The 24015-nt window shown below is 44.2% G+C and overlaps 1 protein-coding gene and 1 non-coding gene across 2 annotated transcripts in view; both read left to right on the top strand.

Annotated features, from left to right (window-relative positions):
- Positions 1-3602: 3602 nt before the first annotated feature.
- TRNAP-CGG (transfer RNA proline (anticodon CGG)) lies at positions 3603-3674 on the top strand. Its single transcript has one exon. It is a non-coding gene; the product is annotated as a tRNA-Pro (tRNA).
- The window catches only part of LOC147462068 (uncharacterized), a 101432-nt gene continuing 81046 nt past the window's right edge, over positions 3630-24015 (top strand). Inside the window, exon 1 of the mRNA XM_086509517.1 lies at positions 3630-4235. Within this exon, the coding sequence (XP_086365643.1) occupies positions 3791-4235 (445 nt within the window). The 5' untranslated portion in view covers positions 3630-3790. The remainder of the gene's footprint in view (positions 4236-24015) is intronic.

The raw sequence follows: 24015 nt of genomic DNA, 5'->3' as shown, positions 1-24015 counted from the left end.
AGTCATGTGAAAGATAGCACATGAGTCCACAATCCAATTCTGTGCATAACACTCATCATGAGCTAACAATGCATCAAGACTCAAATTCGATGTGAAAATCAACACATCATTTGACACTTCAGAAACTTTTTCAATGGTTGGAGATTCAACCACATTAAGCTCTTCAATATTCACACCGCTTTTAGGTTTGTCAAACTTTCTTTCTCTTTTCCCTTATCACGCTGCATTGTGCAACAATCTTTCTTCAAGTGTCCCTTTTTATGGCAGTAGTAACACCTACATTTCACATGTCTTTGTCATGATTCTTGCTATGACATTGTCTGCGACCTTGTGAACGGTCGCAGCAACGACCACAACTTGCCATTCGGTGCAGAATGGCTGTGTTGAAGGTATCCCATGATGATGGTAGAAAAAATAGCAAGGAAATGGCCTTCATTACATCATCGAATTCGAGATTTTTTGAAGTAAGCTGTGACTCACACGTTATTGAACTCGTTCAAGTGAGAAATAACATAACTGCCTTCTTTCATGTTCATGCGCAACAATTTCTTCATCAAGAAAACTTTGTTCGACGCGTTGTTGCCATCCCAAGCCTGACATAGAGCATCCCACAAATCTTTGGCATTGGTCTTATCCATTATGATAAAGTAAATGAATTTACCAAGGTGCAGGCGAATGGTCGCCATAGCACGCTCATTTAAGTCATCCCACTCATCATTAGTGTACGCATGCTCTCTTCTTGCACGCAAGGGTGCTATCAAGCCTTTGTTGATCAAAACATCTTGCATGCGTTGCCGCCAAATGACAAAGTTTGAACCATCAAACTTTTTGATGTAGTACTCTTCTCTCTTGGACGCACTACTCGCAGCCATGATTAAGAGAATGTAGCCAAAAAATTTATGGAGAATTGCCTGGGATAATTTTGGCAGAGTTTCCCCTACAATAGGAGCAAAAATTCAAACCAAATTTAGTACAATCATTGTATAAGAACAACTAGAAATGCCAGGAACGCATAAAATGGACTCGCGAGAAAAATCTGGCAAAGTCTCCTTTGTATGAGGAGTCAAAACACAACTCAAAAACGCATTAACTGCTCAAAACAACCACTGGACATCACTTGCTCAAATTCATTGTTGTGTGACCGGCAACTCGATGTCAAAAGCACAAAAAATCATACAGATACATGTCCTATTGATGCCTATTGCTAGCCCTGAGTTGCTTGCTACCTTGCTTCCATTTCCTACTTGCTCAATTCCCCTTTTGCAAGGCTTGCCTAGTTCACAAGCTCGATTTGCTTACTCTCAGGCCTTGCTACAGCTCAGTTCTCCTTGGCCGATTATGCTCAACTGCCTACTCTGAGGCCCGATTCTGTAGAGCTTCTAAGATTCCCTTTGCTCGGGGTCATTGCACACGCAGAATGTAGGGGAGCGGGATCAGAGGTGCTCTTGGGCTCTGATACCAGGCCCATAAACATGACTATGCACAAACTGCAACCCGCATGTAGCCCTAATTGAACCATCCTTTGGAAACTTTGAACGTTGCATCTTACCCAAAATACAACCTTCACAAACATGTTTGATAGGTGCTTCAAGAGGCGGCAAAGAAGCAACCATATCAGATTTCTGCAAACACACCAAATTGGCAAAATTCAGATGCCCAAAACGTGCATGCCAAAGTTTTGCATCTAAAACAACCTTTGAATCCACAATAGCATTTGCAAAAATTTCCCACACTTGTCATACAAAGTGAGCTTATATAGCCCACATCATGAAATGCCAAATGCAACAATTTCATCACCAAAATTGAGATCATGTATCATACATCTATCATCCACAAATTTGACTACAAGACCAAGTCTAGCAAGTGCAGATACATACAAAAGATTCTTCTTGATCCCAGGTACATACGATGCATCAACAAGTGTGAAAGAAATGTCATTCGTAGCAGTTAGCACAATCTTTCCAACTCCCTTGATCAGATAAGAGGCATTGTTGGCAAAAGTGATTGAATTTCCATGAGGGTGATTTGATGTTTTGATGTGTGTAAATGGTGGCATAATTTCTTGTTCTTCTAAAGAATACTCTTAAGGAAAAACTCACCTTTCATAATATATTTCCGTTGTGATTGAAAGAAAGTACTAGATTTTTTGAAAACAATGATCCCCCCTTGGGATAAAACAACCCTCAATGTACAATGTCACTCGAGTAGCAAAAAATATGCTTTACAATTGCTAATACCTAGATCCTATGCTATGCATAAATTTGCTCACATGTGTTAGTGCATATTGAATATTTAATCTTGTAATGCATATATGAATAAGGTACTAGCAATTTGTTGATCGAGAGTGATCAAAAAGTAATCTCTAGCATCATGAATGCTAAGCCTCAAACATATTTCCATAAGAGTAGCAATAGGCTTGCAGTAATTAAGGATCAATGTACGCAAAATGTCTCAATGTAATTTGTCTAACACAAAGCAATACTTCCCTTGAACTCCTTAAACTGTATGCCCAAATAATAATGCAAAAGATCAAAGTGAGACATATAAAAATGGAGAATCCAAGTCAGCCTTCGAATCAACACTATGATTCTCATTTGGCCTAGTGTAAGAAGCATGTCGTCAACATTGTAAACCCATTGCACTCCTTAAATTGTGTGTCCAAAATAACAATGCAAAAGATCAGTGAGACATATCAAAAAGAAGAATTCAACTCAACCTCAGTAGAATCAACACTGTCCTTCTCATTTGGCCTAGTGTAAGTAGCATGTCATCAACATTGGAAACAATGATCACCATTACATAACTTGCATGCTTGAAATACAAAGTGCTCTCAATTGGACTATTCTAGAAACCATATGTAGCCAAAGAAGGATGAAAGTTCTCATACGAAGCAAGAGGAGCTTGCATTAAGCCATATAAAACATTCGTGAACTTGCACACTTTGTTTTATAGCACATTTTTGAACAAAGCCAATCAGATGTGCTACACACGCTTCCTCTTGGCAATCACCAAATACATACTCTCTCTGTTTGAATGATGTACACATGTACATTCCAACCATTATATGTTCTCTATATACTTTGAGAATTATTAAGGCGATTCTCAATTTTCATTTCCAATTTATCATTGGCTACTACGATTATATTATTCACTATTAAATGAAAATATATAACAAAATTTCCATCAAAAGGAACATGCAATCGTAGAGGAAGAGGGGGGTTATAGAAGAACGCTATGGTGTGGTTGTTGAAAGGATGGCTTTATTTAAAAAGCACATCATTTATGAACTTGGAACTCAAACACATTTTTTTATATGAATGTAAAGCTTTTAGGTGCTTGTTACAATGAATGCAAGAAACATAACACAAAGGGAGCAAACAGTGATGCTGTAGCCCAAAAGAAGAGATGAAGATGTTGTAAGTTTGGGCAAGGTGTCTTTCTCCAGACTTTCTCTTTCTCTCATGGTTTAGATACCTACTCATATATCTTGGAAAAAAACAAGAGAACCACAATCCTAGATGTACTATCTTGATACAACACAATATATCTAACTTTAAAAAAATATTATGTTATGTAGCAGATCAAGATTTAGGCTCATGTGTGGGCACTTGGTCTAGTGGTATGATTCTCGCTTCGGGTGCGAGAGGTCGCGAGTTCGATTCTCGCAGTGCCCCTTTTGGACGTGCTGCTGGAGCTTTGGTTGCTGACCTGCTGTAGCGCCAGTTGATGACCAATCCGTTGGCGTCGTTTTGGGTTGGGCTTTGACCAGCAGCAGCGAGCAGTTGGTGACATGAACAGTCCATCCCACGTTCTTCTCTACGACAACAGGTTTTGCTTGTCCCCTGCAGCTCCAGCGCCATTGCCAGCAGCCAAGAATTCTTACTCACTGTCCTTGCGCTTGCCCGGAAGTCTTGTTTTTGTAACCCAGAACCAACGCTCTGGCAAGGTCAGGCTTCACGGAGATGGCAGAATTCGCAAACATATTGTCTGTGGTTGTGGAAGCACAGGCCATAGCTCTCAGCTGAGATATGGAAAGCGTGCAAGAAGGCATGGCAAGCCTGCACGTTTCGGCCACATATATGTAAAGAGGAAGATGATAAACCACAAGGAGGCAGAGAAAGAGGAGAGGCTTGAGCCTTCCGAACCACCTTCTGAGGACTGTATCGTCCGCCTTTTTGAAGACCAACCCTACCGCCTCCACAACAGCACTCCAACGTTTCAGTCCATTTCTCAAGGTGTTCTTCTTTTCCTTTTTTTACTTTGCCTGTTTTAGTTGCTACATTGTCTATCTAGTGCCCCTACACAAAAATTGCACTTGTCTGATTGCAATGTTTGACGAGATAAACATGAAATACACAGCTATGCCACTATGAGACTAGCTTCTGCTGATCACGCATGGGCTGCATCGACACACTGTAAAAATCTCCATTAGGCTCTAGCTCTTTGTTTTGTTGCAATGTCAATTTCTCCTTGAACGTTTTGTGTTTGAGATTACGGATGGTATACTAGATGGAAGAGTCTTCTTGGATGTGGAAGCGAAGCTTCTTTGTCTCTGTGACTCTTGTCTACTAAGCTTATGTTAATACAATAGAACTGGTATACCTTTATGCTTATGTTTGACAAGCTCATCCTCCAGAACGTGCTCAACAAAATAGGAACCTTGCCATCACACTATGGTGATCCACAACCATTTTATGCGCAAGGAATTATAAGCATGACAGAGAATTAGATATCACGCGTAGCGCAGCCTCGCGGTTTTGTCAAGAAAGGACAAGAGGATAAGGTGTGCAAATATAACAAAGCTTTGTATGGGTTGAAGCAATCTCCTCGTGCTTGGTATGGGAAGGCTGATACTCATTTGGTCAAACGAAGCTTTCGTAACAGTCCAACAAAAAGCACATTGTATGTAAAACGTGAGGGTGATGTACTTCTTATTGTGGTTCTTTATGTAGATGATTTGTTCATCACTGGACCAAATGAGAGACATATTACTGAATTTAAGGCTGATTTGAATGCTACTTTCAAGATGAAAGATTGGGGCTGTTGCATCATTACTTGGGTATACAGTTTAAGCAGTGTGATGGTGGTATTGCCTTGTGTCAGAAAAGTTACATAGAGACATTGCTATGTAAGTTTGGACTTAAGGATTGCAAACCTATTGCCACTCCCATGGAAACATGTCTAAAATTGAGTTTTTATGATGTTGGTGATCCTACATATGTCACTCTTTACCAAACTGTTGTTGGATGCCTCATTTATGTATGCAACACAGGGCCGGATATTCAGTTTGTAGTTTCACAGGTCAACAGATTTATGCATAGCCCAGGGTCTAAGCATTGGCAGGTTGTCAAGAGGATTTTTTGCTACTTGAGTGGCACTTTACATCTTGGCTTGTTTTATCCCAAGGGGGGATCGTTGCCACCATACTTACATACTTTTTCGGACTTAGATTGGTCTGGTTGTTGTTTTGACACACAAGTGTCCACAAGTGGTTCTTGTTTCATGCTTGGCAGCTCATGCATATCATGGTTGAGCAAGAAGCAACCTATTGTGGCCAATTCTAGTGTGAGGCCGAGTACAGGGCAGTCTTCACAGCTACGGTCGAGTGTGTATGACTCAGACGCCTTATGGGTGATTTGGGTGTTGGACAGGACACTGCCAACACTATCTACACTAACAGTCAGAGCGCATTGGCAATTGCGAGGAACCCAGTTTTTCATGCTCGCACAAAGCACATTGAGGTGCATTACCACTATGTTAAGGAGAGGCTCTCAGCAGGAGAGATCAGCTTGGCTTATGTGCAAACACAGGACAATCTTGCAGATCTTTTCACAAAGACATTGTCACGTAAGAAGTTCAAAGCTTTCCGCAAAGCTTTGGGCTTACTACCCTTTGTGGACTGATCATGTCCTCAGGGCATGGTATTTCCCTATACTCTATGTGCCAGCTCTCGTCACCGCATCATTCTAGGGGGGATTTGTTATCATATACATGTGGTAGTGATGTGTGTGAACACACTTAGGACCGTCAGGGCATTTTTTCCCTCTTTCGGAGGTTTTTTTCCCCGTGCATTGTATATACACCCATCGTTGTAGGGCTATCTATCTATCTTTCCATTGCACACTAAGTAAAACACTCTTTGTTGTGTGCCTCTGTGTCACCATGAAACGCGTTCCGGCAGGCAAGGCAAGGCGAAACGTTTCGAGCCTTGAAACGTTTCGCTCACAAAGTGAAACACAAGCCGTTTCACTAACAACAAGTTACCATAATTTTAGTTTCAAAGTCGCTAAACGCACGTTTCAATCTCACGTTTCACTGTGCTCTCATTTTGGACTGAAACGTTTCGTGGTGAAACGCCGCATTTTCGGCCTTGAAAAACGTTTCGGCCTTGAAAAACGTTTCGCAGTTACGCTGGTGTGCCTTGAGCGTCCTTCGTCTTCTCCAAGCTGTATGTGTTTTCCTGCAACCCTAATTCCAACATCTTTGCGCTTCGCATCCGATTTGCATAATTGGGTGCCAAGCTGCAAAACATGGTTAGAAAAGTACACGATTGGGGTACCATTTTGCTTGAGATTGCGTCAATCTTCCTTTAACCGCGCTAGGTACTGAGGTGGCAAGAACCGCGTCTTGAGGTTGTCTTGGAAGTCGGCCCAATTGAAAGAAAGGGACATGTCTTCCTCAGCTTTCTCTAGGTGCGCGGCCAACTGTGTCTCTTGCTACACTTGATACCAATTAATGGCATCACTGGCAAGATACATGGCTATCGTCTAAACTTTGCTATTTCTTGTCTTCTTAGTTGTCGCAAAATAAGCATTAAATATTGATGCAACCAAGAATGAATAACATTAGCATCCATCTTACCGTCATACTTACTGAACGTCAACTTCTCAGTGACGGGGTTGTTGGAATCCGCTTCTTGACTTGTGCTACCTGATGATTCGTCCACGTCCTTGAGTGGCTCGGACTTCGGGGTGAGTACCTGTAGACCAACTCTTGCATGCATTGTAACAGACTTGGACACTCCAAGTCAAGAATCAACCGCGACAACACCAAATAACCACTTCAAAACAAGTCACAGATCACAATAGATGTATACTGGCCTGACGGAGTTCTGTGGTTAGAGATATTGGCCCCAAAGACTGGCGCCCCTTTCGGTATTTCTTTTTATATTAATCAGATCAAAGTACAAGAGAGTGGCTAGGGTTTCACTCTTAGACTCTACGTCCAGATGCTCTAAGAAGTGAAGCCCTCACCACTTATTTAAAGGTTACAAGGGATGCCAAAAGCTTCAAAATCAAAAGCCCTGAAAGCAAAAGCTCTTTTCCCTCTCTCATAGAGAGTTTCTGAAAGCAAAAGCAAATTCTCTCTCTCTCTCTCTCTCTCTCTCTGTCTCTCTCAATGAGAGCAATAAAAAGCAATTATGCTTTTTTGGTTAAAAGCTGAGATTTGCGTCGCTCAAAATATCCCAAAAAAAATAAAAAATAAAAAAAAATTGTTGACCTCCACGATGTCCGAAAATTAGGGTTTGTGGCAAAAATTAGGGTTTGCAGGTTTTTTTAGGGTTTTTGGCAGAAATTAGGGTTTTTGCTGTCCGCCACGTCATCACTTTGTGACATACCCCCCTCTTGAAATTATTGTAATCGACCGCGATTACGCCTGCAAAACCGACAAAAGCCATAAACCGTCTTAGCAGACACTGACTGTTAGTACCTACGTACTAGGGACACACATCTAGCACATGTACTAAATCGACAGTCACATCACACGACATCACAGGACATCACCAGACATCACAGGACATCACATGACATTCAACATTCATTCGGATCTTAGACCATGATTTATCGGCAATGTAGCTAGCAATCACATCTAGGTCCAATCGGGACCTCATCGATGTCCGATTGACTAACCCCTATTACAACCATGTCTATTCGAGATCAAGTAGACCAAAATGGTGCAGTCATTTCGTCTATCAGTTCCTGCACTCACAAGAAGTCAAGAACAAATCAGTATCATAATCAGGAATTCCATTTCATAAAGTCATCCAGCAGAATACTGTCAGCTCTCAGTATCCCTGAAGCTCAGAGAGACATCAGTGACTTTAGTATCAAAATCAAGACATCTGTTGACAAAGGAGCGGAGTAACTCCCCTCTTGTGCATCCCATTGCACCAGATCTTCGGCCAAGCTGAATTTCTGGGTTCCGTTTGGAGTAGACTATGCTAAACCAAAACATCGAGGTAAAGTTTCACAATCCGAGGAGTATCTGCTAGGTCCTCCTCCTCCGTCCACTTCACATCAAATGCAGGAAAGTTCGTGAACTTAACCAAGAACCGCCTTCGGACTTTACCTTTCTTCGTATCCGTATGTGCCAAAATCTGTTTAGGAACAAGGGTCTTCTCGTTTTCTTCCACTGCGGGTTGCTCATCAGGCTCCCCATCATCAGGCACATCACCAGGCATATCACCCTTAACAGATTTCAAGAGACTCACATGCAATGCATTCTGAATCCTCCAAGTATCTGGCAGTTTCAATCGGAAGGAGACATCATTTATCTTTTCAGTTATCTGGAAAGGTCCGTAGTATCGCATACTAAGCTTTGGAAAACGGCTCTCCTTTCCCTTTTTCTTGCTTAGGCGTGCCTTCTCAAAAGTAAGAGCACCCAATCATCCTCCTTCAGTTTCAAATCGCGACGATGGCGATCCGTTGCCTTTTTCTGTCGTTCTTGAGACTCCTGCAAAGTCTCGCGAACCTTGGCAAAAGCCGTATCCAAATCTCGCGAATATTCATCCGCTTCAAATATCTAATCTTTCGTGCTCAAGAAGGATGGAACCTTCGTAGCACTTTCAACAATCTCAAATGGCGTCTTCCCCGTCGAAGAGTGTATCTTCTTATTGTAGGCAAATTCGACCAAAGGTAAGTTCTTTTCCCATTGAGTCTTCTAATCCGAGATACAAGACTTCAGTAAATCTAAAACCACTGAATTGGCAATCTCAAATTGCTCATCAGTCTGCAAGCGGAACGATGACGAGAACTGCAACTGTGTGCCAATGTTTTCCCAAATTGCCTTCAAAACAAACTCATAAATCTGGGGTCTCTGTCGGAGACAATGGTCTCAGACGTGCCATGTAATCGGATAATCATCGTGATCATTCTGTGTTCTTGGGAGATAAAAAATGAAATCCATTGCAATACTTTCCCAAGGGTGGTGGGTATGGGTAAAGGCTGTAACAATCCCTGTGCCTTATGCCTGTCAAACTTGACCTTCTGGCATACCAAGCAACTGCGCACAAACTCTTCCATATCCTTTTTGAGTCTCGGCCAAAAGAAGTATCTCTCTACCCCCTTCATGGTGGTAGCAATGCCGTAGTGACCCGTAAAAGGTGGACAGTGACATTCAGTCATAACCTTTGCCCTCAACGGTTGTGTAACGCACAACATAGTCTTTTTTCATCAAGTAGCCTTCCCGAAGGGAGTATCCAGCTACTATCTCTCCATCCCGTATCCGTGTGAAAATATCTGCAAAATCTGTGTCTGTGGCATACTGATCGACCATATCCTCGAAGCTCCTATGATGTATCGCGGAAATAGCCAGAACCAACGGCTTCCGAGACAAAGCATCTGCCACCACATTCTTCTGTCCCTGCACGTGGACAATCTGGAAGTGAAACTGTGACGATGTTCGCCCACCGCATCTGCTTTTCCGAAAGCTGCTTCTGTGACAAGAAGTAGCGTAAACTCTCATGGTCTGTAAAGACAGTAAAATCCGCTCTGAGTAGGTAATGCCGCCACTGAGTAAGAGCATGGATAACCGCCAAAATCTTTCTCATATATCTGTGCTGTCATCTCCGGCCTAGAGAACAATCGGCTCTCATAAGCTATGACATGGCCTTCTTGCATCAAGACCGCACCCAGACTACGACCGCAAGCATCACAATATACTTCAAATGACTTCTGCAAGTCCGGCAAAGTCAAAACAGGTCCTGTAGTCAATTTCTCTTTCAAGGTTTGAAAGGCAGTCACCTCTGTGGATCCCCACGAGAAAGGTACTCCTTTCTGTGTCAAGATATGCAAAGGGGAAGCAACCTCTGCAAACTTTCGTATGTACCGCCTGTAGTACGAACACAGTCCCAAGAAGCTTCTAACTTCATGGACATTCCTCAAATCGGGCGAATCACGGATAGTCTCTATCTTGGCCGGGTCCATTTGCACTCCTGTTGCTGACACAATGTGTCCCAAAAAGTGTATCTTTGGTAGGAAAAATTCATTTTTCTTTGCATTAATCACTAACGTGTGATCTCGTAATGCCTGAAAGACTTGAAGTGTTTTGCCTCATTCTTGGAGAAAACAATGATATCGTCAAAGAAAGTGCCAACAAATAGCCTGTACTCTCGAAAAATCCTGTCCATCATCCGGCTAAATGTCGCAGGAGCATTGGTTAAGCCAAAGGCATCACCAAAAACTCAAATAACCCGAAAGTCGTCCGAAAAGTTGTCTTGTAGACATCTTGTCACCAGCGTGTGACTACTATCTATCCTTTTTGTTGATTTCTTTCTTATTATCTATTTACTTTCACTTTTTGGAAACACCCCTCGGGAAATCTAACTGCCCTGCATTGCATAGCTAGTGTGAAACTGTCCAGAGGGAGTCCAGGCTTGAGGGCAAGAGAGCACTAAGGTTGGACAAGGACTATGGTTAGCCAAGTGGGGTCATTGACTAGCCAAAGTGGAATCCTTTGCTACAGAGGCTACATTTCAGTTCTGGATGTGGCCGCAGTGTACAAAGAGGGTCGGATGACCTAGAAAGATACAATGGCAGCATCTCCTAAAATTTAGGGAACTGCTATTTTGGGACCTGAAAATGTGTTGGCGTCATTACCTCCGGAATGACAAGGGGAACATTTTCTTACTCTGTCGTGAAGTCAACTGGGCAACCGGTTGGGATATTTTTAGACGGCAACCCCGAAACGGGAAAATGCTTATAAATGTGCCAAGTGGCACCTTCTGGTGCACTTGCCTCATGCATCAAGAAGTGGCGCTGAATTTAGGAGGGGGAGAGCCTCATTTTCAGATTTGTCACAGGTTAAGAGCTATGGAGTGCTTGCTTTCCCTCTTATGCACAGTGCGGTGCCAAGAGTGATGCCCTGCACGCTACGCACTGCCCTCTCTCTCCCCTTTAGCAGTATGTTATGCCCCTCTAGTGGGCTCTTCATTTGACCAATGTACAGTTGTGTGGGTTCATGCGCGATTGCCGAGGCAAGAGCCTCTTGCACAGGTACTGGATTAGCTAGCGGCTAATCCCCCCGCAGGTACAAGTGAATTCGGAGAGGTTTCACGCCAGAAATCTCGTCCGATTCAAAGGGCAAGTAGCCCTACAGGTGCGGGAGCTCGAGGACTTGCTACGGATGCGACCGGCACGCGAAACGGAGCCCGAAACAGTGAATTACAGCCTGCTGTGTATTTTTGCAGGTTTAGGGTTTTGGCCCTAAACGGACCCTAATACCCCCAGGAGGTTCGGGGACGCAAGGGGACCGCTATACGGGTGATCTGGCGCAATTTCAGGGCTGAAAACAGAGAATTCAGCGTGCTGCAGATTCTCGCCAGGTTTTGCAAAGTGCCCGCATGCGTCGGGAAAGTTATTCAATGCGTGGGAATACTGACTGTGAAGGGTTCTAGTACAGTTATGTTGCCGAAATCGGGCTGGAACAGTGGAAATTCAGCCGAGTTTGTGCGGGGCAGCTTGTAGGGAACCACAGCGTTTATTCCCTCTTTTGAACAATAAAGAAATACCGAAAGGGGCGCCTAAGTTAGGGGCCAATTTGGTGTCCGTCTACTCATACAGGTGCAATCTAGCAGCCTGTATCCCTCTCCCCTTTGTTGTGTCTTGAAAGTACAGGTAAAATAGACGACTAATAATGGGTGAAAGCTAAATCAAGGTTTAAAGTAAAGTCTACCGCCCTTTTTGGATTGAACAGGCCGGTTTCATGGTTCCATCGACGGGATTAAATCACTTTTTCCCATAGAAGTGAGCCTTGGTCAGTTTTGGGCTTGAAGACACAGGGGATCATAGACCAGACACAGGGAATTGCAATTATGGCTGACAGACCAGATGATGTGACTGAAGAGGTTTCCTCTTCACAGGGTCAACAGACACATGAAGTGGGTGAGTCGTCAAGACCACCACAGACAGATGACGATATATTCAGGACCCAGTTGGCTACTGCTGTGGCTATGTTCACACAAGTAATGCAGAACCCGAGGTTTTTAGTCTTTCTGCAACCTCCTGTTCCGTCTCAGCAAGTTGGGTCACTGGATCATATTCAAAAGCCTGTTAAGGCTCGAGCACAGGTGATGGAAACACCTGTACACTTGACGGAGAACATGCAGTCTCCACAACCTGTGCCTAAGGTGCAAGAACAGGTGGCTGAGATGCCAATCTTTCAGGCTGTACCAGTTCAGGCCGCCACCTTTCAGCAGCCTATAGCTGGTTCTAATGGGCAGGGAAGCAACTTACAGGCTATGCAACAAGTCTTCCCACCACCTTCAGTACACCCTGGCTATTTTGGAGGTGGATCGGTATTCCAGAGCATGGTTGGTCATGCACCTGGAAATCAATTTTATACGCCAGGAACAGTGTTCGGGGGTGCTCAAACGATGATGCCTAACCCCATGTACAGTGTCATGGTGTATGCAACCAGGGTTTCAGAGCACTCAGGGCCAATTTGGGATGCCCCAGGCAAATTTTGGTATGGCTGGAATTACAAATCAGCAGCCAAATATGGCATTTCCAGGTCAAGTTAATAGCGGCCAAGGAACACAGATGAACCCTAATAGTGTTCCCATGTTTCAGTCACTTCCATATGACAATTTAACGCCGCTGGAGAGGCCAACTCCGTACAAAGAAGGTGGCAAAGGTGTGTCTTTCACGACCTTTACAGGGTTTGATGACAAGAAGAAGGCTCTTTGATTCCTCCAGCAGTTTGACAAGGCCTATGCAGGGAGAAACTTTACAGAGGCTTCAAAGGTCCGCAAAGCAGCCACTTTCTTGACAGGGAATGCGGGACAATGGTGGACAACTTTATTGCTTCAAGGGCAAGCTCCGTCCACATGGATTTACTTCAAGCAGATTTTTGGAGCAGCATGGTTATCTGATGACTTTGAAGCAGATGTCATGACAGAATGGCACCAGCTAAATGCTGCCACTTGCAGAAATCTGGATGATTACAATCGGAAGTTTTGGAAAGCTCTACTTCCAGTAACTTCCTATAGGTTTGTGCCATTGACAGAACAGATTGAAAAATACTGTTGTGGCCTACCCAAAGGATTGAGAAAGTACTGTACGAAGACAAAAGTCACTACTTTGACGCAGCTCATCGAGGTAGCAAACACTGGCAATGGTTTGCTCAAGGGAGAAGATTGTGAATTTAACACTGGTGTCAAGGCAGGATCAGGCAAGAAAAATTCAGCCAAGAAGCACGTTCCCAATGAGGCTCCTAAAGGGACTCAGGAGTCGGCCAACGCAGGGAAAGACAAAGCTACGGCTGAATCAGAAAAAGGACCAGCAAAGAAATGGAAAAGACGTTTTCCTCGCAAGTCAGAAGAGCAAAAGAAGGTCCTGAGGACAGAGAACAAATGCTTTATATGTGAGCAGCCTGGCCACATTGCTTACAATTGTCCTACAAAGAAAAGGCCAGCTGATTCTGATGACAAGGAAGACAAGAAAGGAAAGAAGCCCATGGCTGGTCTAGTGCCAGATATGGTGGGCGATAAGACAAATTCAGATGCAAGTGAGCTTTGCAGAGCATGGGGAAAGGTCAGGGATCAAACAGTGCTTATCTTCTTTGATCCAGGTGCCAAAGCCAACTTTATTTCCCCAGAATTGGCTTCAAAGTTGGGAATCAGACCTGAACAGATGGGGTATACAGCAGAGGCAGGTTTGGCATGTCCTGGCCATACAGAGGCTGTGACACCCATCATTGGAAAGTTGCGTCTACATATCCAGTCCTATGTAGATGCTGAAGAATTTTACATCATGCCACTGGACGGATGTGATGTGTTGTTAGGTATTCCTTGGTTGTTTCGTGTACAGGGAATCATGGATGCCTACAACAAAAAGATCACTGTACAGAGCAGGGGAAAGACTCACATTCTGGATGTAAAGCTTAGAGGGGAGTCTATTCCTACTGTATCAGCTTCTGCTATTACTTCTGTAATGAAAAAGCATCTTTCTGCGTACTTGGTTTTTGCACGAGAAGTGTCAGATTGTGATGAATCAAATTTATCTGTGTTAGATAAAGAAAGGTCAATGTTTTTACAACAGTATAGTGACCGTTTTTCCGATTCATTACCGTCTCAATTACCGCCAGAGAGACCCGAGGACCATGCGATAGATTTGGTGCCAGGCAGCAGCCCACCAAATAAGCCTCCGTACAGGGTTAGTGCGGCTCAGCAGAAAGAGATAATGGGCCAAGTACAGGAGTTGTTAGAAAAGGGGCTGATTCAGCCCAGTTCATCTCCATTTTGTTCTCCAGTGTTGTTAGTGCAGAAAAAGGATGGCTCATGGCGTATGTGCATCGACTACCGTGCACTGAACAAGAATACCATCAAGAATAGGTTCCCTATACCTAGAATTGATGATATTATGGACAAATTAGAAGGAGCAGCTATGTTTAGCAGGATAGATCTAAAGAGTGGGTACCATCAGATCCGCATTAGATCAGAGGATGTGCACAAGACTGCTTTTAGAACGACGTTTGGCCTTTACGAATTTTTAGTGATGCCCTTTGGTCTCACAAATGCTCCTGCTACGTTCAATAGGATGATGGACAGAATTTTCCGTCCACACCAGCAGTTTGTTGGTACATTCTTTGATGACATGATAGTCTACTCAAAGAATGAAGAGGAGCATAGGCATCACTTGGCCATTGTGTTCAAAGAGCTACGCAGTCATAGGTTGCTCATCAATGCAAAGAAAAGTGAGTTTTTTCTGGAAGAGATTCACTTTCTGGGACACATTGTTTCAAAGGATGGTGTCAGAATGGATCCTGCCAAAGTTGAAGCGATCAAGTCATGGCCAAATTTGAAGACGGTGCATGATGTCCGAAGCTTTTTGGGACTATGCTCCTATTACAGAAGATTTATCCGAAATTTCGCTGAGATTGCTTCACCTTTACATGCTCTTCAAAAGAAGGCAGTCACCTTTAGATGGACACAAAAAGAGATTTCAGCTTTTAATCTCTTAAAGGAAAAGATGACTTCAGATCCAGTCATTGTGTTGCCAGATCTTAGGAAGTCATTTGTGGTCCAGTGTGATGCCTGCGGTAGTAGCATTGGTGCAGTGCTAATGCAAGATGGCAGGGTAGTAGCCTATGAGAGCAGAATTTTGCAAGGGCCAGAGATGACCATGCAGGTCTATGAGAAAGAGTTACTGGCTGTGATTCATGCGCTCTTAAGTTGGAAACACTACCTGCTAGGTGCAGATTTCGTTGTCCAAACGGACCATCAGACCTTGCGATACTTCTTGACACAAACAAAGTTATCTGAGAAGCATATGCGATGGGCAAATATCTTGTCCATGTTCCATTTTCAGATTGTGCATGTGGAAGGCAAGAAGAACGTTGTGGCTGATGCCTTGTCAAGGAAGCCACAAATTTCAGCTGTGTCGATTCCTTATCATCATGAACTTGATGATATGAGAGAACAGTATGCAAATGATGAAGATTTTGCAAGGGTCTTCGAGCAACTAATGGATGGACAACGTCATGAACACTATCTTCTTAAAGACGGGTTCATGATGATGCATGGCAGATTGTGTGTGACAAAGCCATTGCGACGCAAAGTTATGGAAGAAAGTCATGTCCCACCGTATGCAGGGCATCGTGGTATCGATACTACAGTTAAAGCGGTCGAGACATTCTTCTATTGGCCTACATTGAGAAGGGATGTGGATGCCTTTGTGCGAGAATGCCTAATATGCCAAAAGGTCAAGTTTGACAGGCAAAAGGCACCAGGGTTATTGCAACCACTACCTATTCCAGATAAACCATGGGAAAGTATTGCTATGGATTTTATCTTTGATCTTCCGAGAACGCAGACAGGAAACGATGGTATTTGGACCATTATTTGCAGATTCAGCAAACAGGCTCATTTTATTCCTGTCAGGAAGAAGATAAAGCCAGATCAGATGGCACGCTTGTTTATGAGCAATATTTTCAAGTATCATGGCATGCCACAGTCGATTGTTAGCGACCGTGATCCACGCATGACAAGTTTGTTCTGGAGAGGCTTGTTTGAGAATATGGGCACCACGCTCAAATTCTCTTCGTCATTTCATCCTCAAACAGATGGGCAGTCAGAAGAGGCAAATTCTACTGTCCTAGATCTGCTGAAGTGCTATGTGTCAGAGCATAAAGGAAAGTGGGAGCAGTATTTGCCATTGGTGGAGTATGCATACAATAATACAGTGCATTCATCAACTGGCAAGGCACCCTTTGAGATAGTTGAAGGTGGCAAGAAAGTTCCTCCCATACTGCATACAAAGGACAAGATATTTGAAGCAGATAAGTATGTTCAGGACATGGATGAAATGTACAAGAAGGTCAAACTGGCCTTAGAAAGGACTCAGGCAAAGCAAAAGAAAGCAGCTGATCGTCACCGTCGTGAAGTGGTATATTCACTTGGTGATTGGGTGCTTTTACGCTTTGAAAAGGCAAGGTTAAAGAAGATGAAGGGCAAGGAAAGACTGTTTCCAAAGCTCAGCATGCGTTACTATGGGCCTTTTCAAGTATGCGACATAATCAGTGATGTTGTATATAGGCTGAAATTGCCTGACAGTTGGAAGATTCACAATGCGTTTCATGTGAGTCTTCTCAGACCCTATGTGGGTGATGTGCCAGAAGATATGCCAGCTGAAGATCAGCCGGAAGTCGAGAAACTTGACGAGATCTTGGTCCCTGAACAGATTTTGGCACACAAAGAAAGGAAAGTGAAAGGCAAGGTTGCTAGGCGTTACTTGGTAAAGTTCAGAAACTATCCACCAATGGATGCTAAGTGGATGGAAGAAGGTGAACTTGCAGAGTCACCAACTGTGTTATCACTTTACCTGGAAGCCTTCGATTTGCAACCTACCTTGACCCCTTGAGTTTCAAAGCTAAATGGATTGTCAGTGTGACAATGGCTTCTGAAACAAATGATGTACATGGTATTTAAAGTGAGCTCAAATCAAATACCTGTTACATGAATGTTAGAGCTGTACAGATTGTCAGTTTGGCAATTGCTCTTATGGAATGTCCAAAAGTTTGGTTAGTGCTATAGAAGTGAGTATTTCTTGTCAGTTTGTCAAGGATACAGTGATTGCTTCTATTGAAGAGTACATGTGTAACTGCATTCTTAAACTGTCAGTTTGGGTATGCTCGAAAGTGTTACGGGATCCAACGTGTACTATAAGACAGTGGCAAAATGTGCAGCTACCATTTTGTCATTGGAAAGTTAGTGACTCAAAGCAATGGCAGAGTGCGTAGCTACCACTATGTCATTGGGACAGGGTTCACACGCAAGCAATACATGAGTCGACGAGGTGTTGACTACACCAGGGTTGACAATGAGCATGTATGTGTCGTATATGTGTCGACAGGTGTTGAATACATCAGTGTTGACAGTAAGCATGTACGACATAGATGCAAACGAGGACGTTTGAGATTTCAAGAGGGGGGTATGTCACCAGCGTGTGACTACTATCTATCCTTTTTGTTGATTTCTTTCTTATTATCTATTTACTTTCACTTTTTGGAAACACCCCTCGGGAAATCTAACTGCCCTGCATTGCATAGCTAGTGTGGAACTGTCCAGAGGGAGTCCAGGCCTGAGGGCAAGAGAGCACTAAGGTTGGACAAGGACTATGGTTAGCCAAGTGGGGTCATTGACTAGCCAAAGTGGAATCCTTTGCTACAGAGGCTACATTTCAGTTCTGGATGTGGCCGCAGTGTACAAAGAGGGTCGGATGACCTAGAAAGATACAATGGCAGCATCTCCTAAAATTTAGGGAACTGCTATTTTGGGACCTGAAAATGTGTTGGCATCATTACCTCCGGAATGACAAGGGGAACATTTTCTTACTCTGCCGTGAAGTCAACTAGGCAACCGGTTGGGATATTTTTAGACGGCAACCCCGAAACGGGAAAATGCTTATAAATGTGCCAAGTGGCACCTTTTGGTGCACTTGCCTCATGCATCAAGAAGTGGCGCTGAATTTAGGAGGGGGAGAGCCTCATTTTCAGATTTGTCACAGGTTAAGAGCTATGGAGTGCTTGCTTTCCCTCTTATGCACAGTGCGGTGCCAGGAGTGATGCCTTGCACGCTACGCACTGCCCTCTCTCTCCCCTTTGGCAGTATGTTATGCCCCTCTAGTGGGCTCTTCATTTGACCAATGTACAGTTGTGTGGGTTCATGCACGATTGCCGAGGCAAGAGCCTCTTGCACAGGTATTGGATTAGCTAGCGGCTAATCCCCCCGCAGGTACAAGTGAATTCGGAGAGGTTTCACGCCAGAAATCTCGTCCGATTCAAAGGGCAAGTAGCCCTACAGGCGCGGGAGCTCGAGGACTTGCTACGGATGCGACCGGCACGCGAAACGGAGCCCGAAACAGTGAATTACAGCCTGCTGTGTATTTTTGCAGGTTTAGGGTTTTGGCCCTAAATGGACCCTAATACCCCCAGGAGGTTCGGGGACACAAGGGGACCGCTATACGGGTGATGTGGCGCAATTTCAGGACTGAAAACAGAGAATTCAGCGTGCTGCAGATTCTCGCCAGGTTTTGCAAAGTGCCCGCATGCGTCGGGAAAGTCATTCAATGCGTGGGAATACTGACTGTGAAGGGTTCTAGTACAGTTATGTTGCCGAAATCGGGGTGGAACAGTGGAAATTCAGCCGAGTTTGTGCGGGGTAGCTTGTAGGGAACCACAGCGTTTATTCCCTCTTTTGAACAATAAAGAAATACCGAAAGGGGCGCCTAAGTTAGGGGCCAATCTGGTGTCCGTCTACTCATACAGGTGCAATCTAGCAGCCTGTATCCCTCTCCCCTTTGTTGTGTCTTGAAAGTACAGGTAAAATAGACGACTAATAATGGGTGAAAGCTAAATCAAGGTTTAAAGTAAAGTCTACCGCCCTTTTTGGATTGAATAGGCCGGTTTCACATCTCTTGGCGCTATCCTGATCTAATGATATCCACTCTTGAAGTCAATCCTGCTAAAGCACGAGGATCCCTGTAACCTGTCAAGTATATCATCGATCCTAGGAATCGGAAATTTGTTCTTGATGGTGATTTTGTTGAGAGTGCTATAATCGATACACATTCTCCAAGATCCGTCTTTTTGCAAAACCAACAACACTGGAGAGCAATACGGTGAAGTACTAGGCTGGACAAGACCCTTTTCCAAGAGGTCTTTCACTGGGTTCATAATCTTTTCATTCTGTACTCGGCTCACACGGTAAGGTGGCCGATTCGGTGGCGTGCTTCCAAGTATTAGATCAATGGTTTGATCTTCAGGCCCTCTGAAAAGCAATTGGCATGAGTGTGGAGAAAAATCTTGGCGTTCTTTTGATCAGGTCAAAACATATTCAACCTTTATCCATCGTTCAGTTCTCTCCCAAAAGAATGAGTAAGAAACTGAAGTTCATCAAGTACAATCTCTAAGCCCTTCATTTATCAAAGTCGCTTTCTCGGCCCGGTAGTCAACCACGGCGTAGTTCTTGTGGTACCAAGGGATCCTGAGTAGAACATCACTCGCGTGCCCTGAACACCCCTGTCATTGCAAACGAAGTTTGCCAATGCTCGGTGTAATGGCAACATCCCATCCAGGTGCCAGTCGAACTACCTCCGCCTGTGGCGTCAGTCTGTTGGACGTAATTTCCAAATCGAGCCGCCAATTCCAAGTGAAAAGAAGTTGGCCTTGGCTCCTTCAAAAGAGCTTCCTGATCCTTCACTTTGCCCCAAAAGCGGCAAAGTTTGTACTTTCATTCATTAGATTCGGTGCAGGTTCCACGCCATGTGGTACCAGTTCTGTTTTTCTATCTGCCTCTTCTGCCAAGTTCCTCAGCTGCTCTCGAACTCTCAGGCCTGTCGTCGTCTTTATCATTCTGTTCTTTCTGCGCCTTTTTAGGGCACTTCGCGGAGATATGTCCATGTTCCCGCATCCAAAGCACTTCCCCTCTCTGATGAAGCGAGCTCTCTCCTCAGGAGTAAGCTTGGGTTGTGCATCCTTTTTCTCTGGGTTGCTCTTTTCTTTCTACTTTCATTCCCAAAAGTCTGTTCGGCTCGTTGTGTCATGGCCTCATCTGTGGGGTAGGTCAGACTGCCAGAGTGAATGGCAAAGCCCCGCTTCGCATGACTCATCAACTCCTAAATAGAAGCTGACTTCTGTTCCAAGCAGTGATCTCGGATCTCTGTAGGTAGACCCAAGGTAAACCGCTCAATCCGTTCTCTGAATGAGATCTTCTTGAATGAAGAGGCGGGTAGAAAAGAGCTCCAAAATCTTTCACAATAAGCATTGATTGTATCTTTATTGGTCATCCGAAGATGGTTCCAAGCAGCTCGTATATCTCGTTCATATTCTTGCGTCAACCAAGAAGAAATAAAAAGCTTCTTAAATTTCAGCCATTTAACTGGCACAGTCTTGTTTAAAAGAAGCGTGGACCACCAAGTACGAGCATTCCTCTTAAAGTAAGAGGCAGCTCTCCCAATCTTGGAGTGCTCTGAATAGCGTCCTCCCGTGAAAGCGATGTCAAACTGCTGTATAAAAGACAAAGCCTTCGAAGCATCTGAGTATCCTGAAAAAGTATCAAATTTGATGGAGTGGCCACCTTCCTTAAACTCTCGGACTTTCTTGCTTTTATCTTCGAGAAAGTCATACTGGTTAGCTTTGTAAAAAAAATTCTTTTTGTTCGCATAAAAGTTTTCGTCATCGGAATCTGAGCTGTCTGTAGACGAGTCCTGAGTAGAACTGTCAGTCTCTGGGCGAGATGTAGCCTTCTTTGCCTTTTTCTCGCCCTTTTTGAAGCTTTGTTTCTTGCTCCGCTTTTTGCTTTTTCTGTCTTCTTCGCTTGAGTCTGAAGAGCTAGAAGAAGTGTCAGAAGAAGAAGAACTGGGTAAGCCTTCAAACTTGACACGCTTCTTCTGTTTCTTTGCCTTGTCGAATATCGACCGACGACCCAAATATCCCGGGAAGTCAGTGCCTTTCTTCTGCTTTTTGCCGTGCTTTTTGTCTTTCTTTTGCACGTCGAAAAGCTGAGCAATCCGTGCATCGATCACGTTCTCCAGTTCCTTCTCCGTATATTTCTTGGAGGTAGAAGGTTTCTTGAGAGCGGGTTTCGGGAGTGGTGTTGTGGTTCTCTGCCACTCCGTCTGTACCTCTTCCAAAGAGGTCTGGTTCATATATTTTTCCATCTTTGGGTCCTTGGCAAAATTGAGCATCATCTTGTTGCATCGCCAATCAATTGACGACGCTCCATCTCTTGCTGCTCCACCTGAGTAGGCCTAGGCGGACCATACTCCCTGCCAGAATCTTCGTTGTGATCCCTGACCGCATTTCCAGATGCAGAGGGAGTCGACTGATCATTGCCTGAAGCCATAGGTGCCGCGGAAAAAAAAATTGGGGATCGGATTTCCCGTAGAAGAGAAATCAACCGTGCTCTGATACCACTGTAACAGACTTGGACACTCCAAGTCAAGAATCAACCGCGACAGCACCAAATAACCACTTCAAAACAAGTCACAGATCACAATAGATGTACACTGGCCCAGCGGAGTTCCGTGCCTAGAGATATTGGTCCCAAAGACTGGCGCCCCTTTCGGTATTTCTTTTTATATTAATAAGATCAAAGTACAAGAGAGTGGCTAGGGTTTCACTCTCAGACTCTGCGTCCAAATGCTCTGAGAAGTGAAGTCCTTACCACTTATTTAAAGGTTACAAGGGATGCCCAAAAGCAGAGCCCCAAAAGCTTCAAAATCAAAAGCCCTAAAAGCAAAAGCTCTTTTCCCTCTCTCATAGAGAGTTTCTGAAAGCAAAAGCAAATTCTCTCTCTCTCTCTCTCTCTCTCTCTCTCTCTCTCTCTCTCTCTCTCTCTCTCTCTCTCAATGAGAGCAATAAAAAGCAATTATGTCTTTCTGGCCAAAAGCTGAGATTTGCGTTGCTCAAAAAATATCCCTATTTTTTATTTTTTTTTGGTTGACCTCCGCGATTTCTAGAAATTAGGGTTTGTGGCAGAAATTAGGGTTTGCAGGTTTTTTTAGGGTTTTTGGCAAAAATTAGGGTTTCCGTTGTCCGTCACGTCATCACTTTGTGACATGCATTGGTCTCTCTGCATCTCACGTTCTAATTCCAAGGCCGCTCATCTTTCTTCGGCCGCCATGCACGCTTGCTCACACTCACGCTTCAAGACTACCCTTCTTTCTTCGGCTGCCAAGCGCACTTGTCACACTTACGCTTCAAGGCTAACCGCCTTTCTTCGCACTCGCGATCCAAGTCTTCCTTTTTCTTCGCGCTTGCGATCCAATGTGGCGCGTTGCGTCTCTTGTTGTAGCATCATGTCCATCATCGACTTGACCAAAGCCTCCATAGGATTTGGTACAACCTGTGGCGTAGATGGGGAAGGGGCGGAAAATCCTCTTGGTGGGGAAAATTCTTCTTCACCACCTCCATGCTCATCACCTTCACGCAAAGTATCCATTCCGCTTCGGCTGATGACCATACACCGAGATCTTGGGTACTTAACTTCACGAGGAACTTGGGTTGTAAGGTGCAGCGGAATGAATGTTGTATTTTCTCAAGATGAGTGATCCATATTTGCTCAAGGTTCCTTTGAGTTCTTATGGAAGGGAGAGCCTTCCGTTCTTTATGGAGAGTGCTGTGATCACGAACAAAGTGAGTGGATATTGTGCGTGCAAGTGTATGAGACTGAGAGAAAGATAGAAGAGAGATACGACACCAGAGACGTTGTAAAACCCTCTTCCGAAGGCTCCACTCTCGTCGGCGAGAGTGGTTTACTATTGATTGCACAAAGTGGTACAATGATGATGCATGGAATTGATGCAACTTGGGACTATGTCGGTGACGACGACGGGGGCGACGACGATGACCTAAGGGCTGAAATCTGCAACCTTCTAACTGCTGTCCACAAAAACGCTATGGCTGAAAATCTGGGGCTGATTTGGGGCTGCTGAAAACGCTGATCTGGCTGCGTTTTTGGGAGGCTGAAATGAGGTGTATCTGCCGATGTCTAGGGCTGAATTCGCTGCTGTCCTTAATGCTGAAAATGCTGAACTATTTGCTTCAATGGGGGCTGAAAACGCAAGTGGTTGCAGCCGTGCTGGCGCTAGTGAAAACGCTAGGTCCTAGGGTTGTTGGCGATGAGATGATATGCTGAAAACGCCAGCTTGTAGGGGATGGCGATGTTGCAGAAAACGCTAGGCTAGGGAGGTGAAAAACGCCAAGGTTGGTGGGTGCTGAGAGGTTCTTGCTGAGAGAGATGGAGTACCTGCTGCCTGGGGCCTGCTATGCTCCTTGCTCATTTGCCAAAGAATGCTAGCTTTGGTTTGCTTATATATTTTCTTACCCAAATTGCCCTACCTACTTTTGTTGGAAAGTCACTTACATTAATAAGTGAAAAATGTCAAAAATAGGGAAAATAGGCTAAATGCATTGGAAAATTCCCTTGATGGAATCTGATGGATTCTGATGGGAATACTGATGATCATGCTGTGTGCAACCAGAGGATATGCATCTACACTAAGTGACTGGGCATGCACGGTCTACGAATAGACTCACAAAAAGTGCCAAATCACTTCTAAATCTAGAGTGACTGGATTGACTGAACCCTGATCATGTTGTAGCTTGTCCACGGACACATAGGGTTGGATGTGTCACGTGACATCCCCTCCTTTTCAAAGTCAGGTACTGGTACCGAACTGTATGGCGTCGAGGGAGATCGCCAATATCATCCAAAATCCGGGAAGGGACTCTTCG

The sequence above is a fragment of the Adiantum capillus-veneris genome, chromosome 3 (assembly GCF_014529385.1).
Source record: "Adiantum capillus-veneris isolate H3 chromosome 3, ASM1452938v2, whole genome shotgun sequence".
Taxonomy (NCBI): domain Eukaryota; kingdom Viridiplantae; phylum Streptophyta; class Polypodiopsida; order Polypodiales; family Pteridaceae; genus Adiantum; species Adiantum capillus-veneris.
This window is presented reverse-complemented; position numbering and strand designations above follow the sequence as displayed.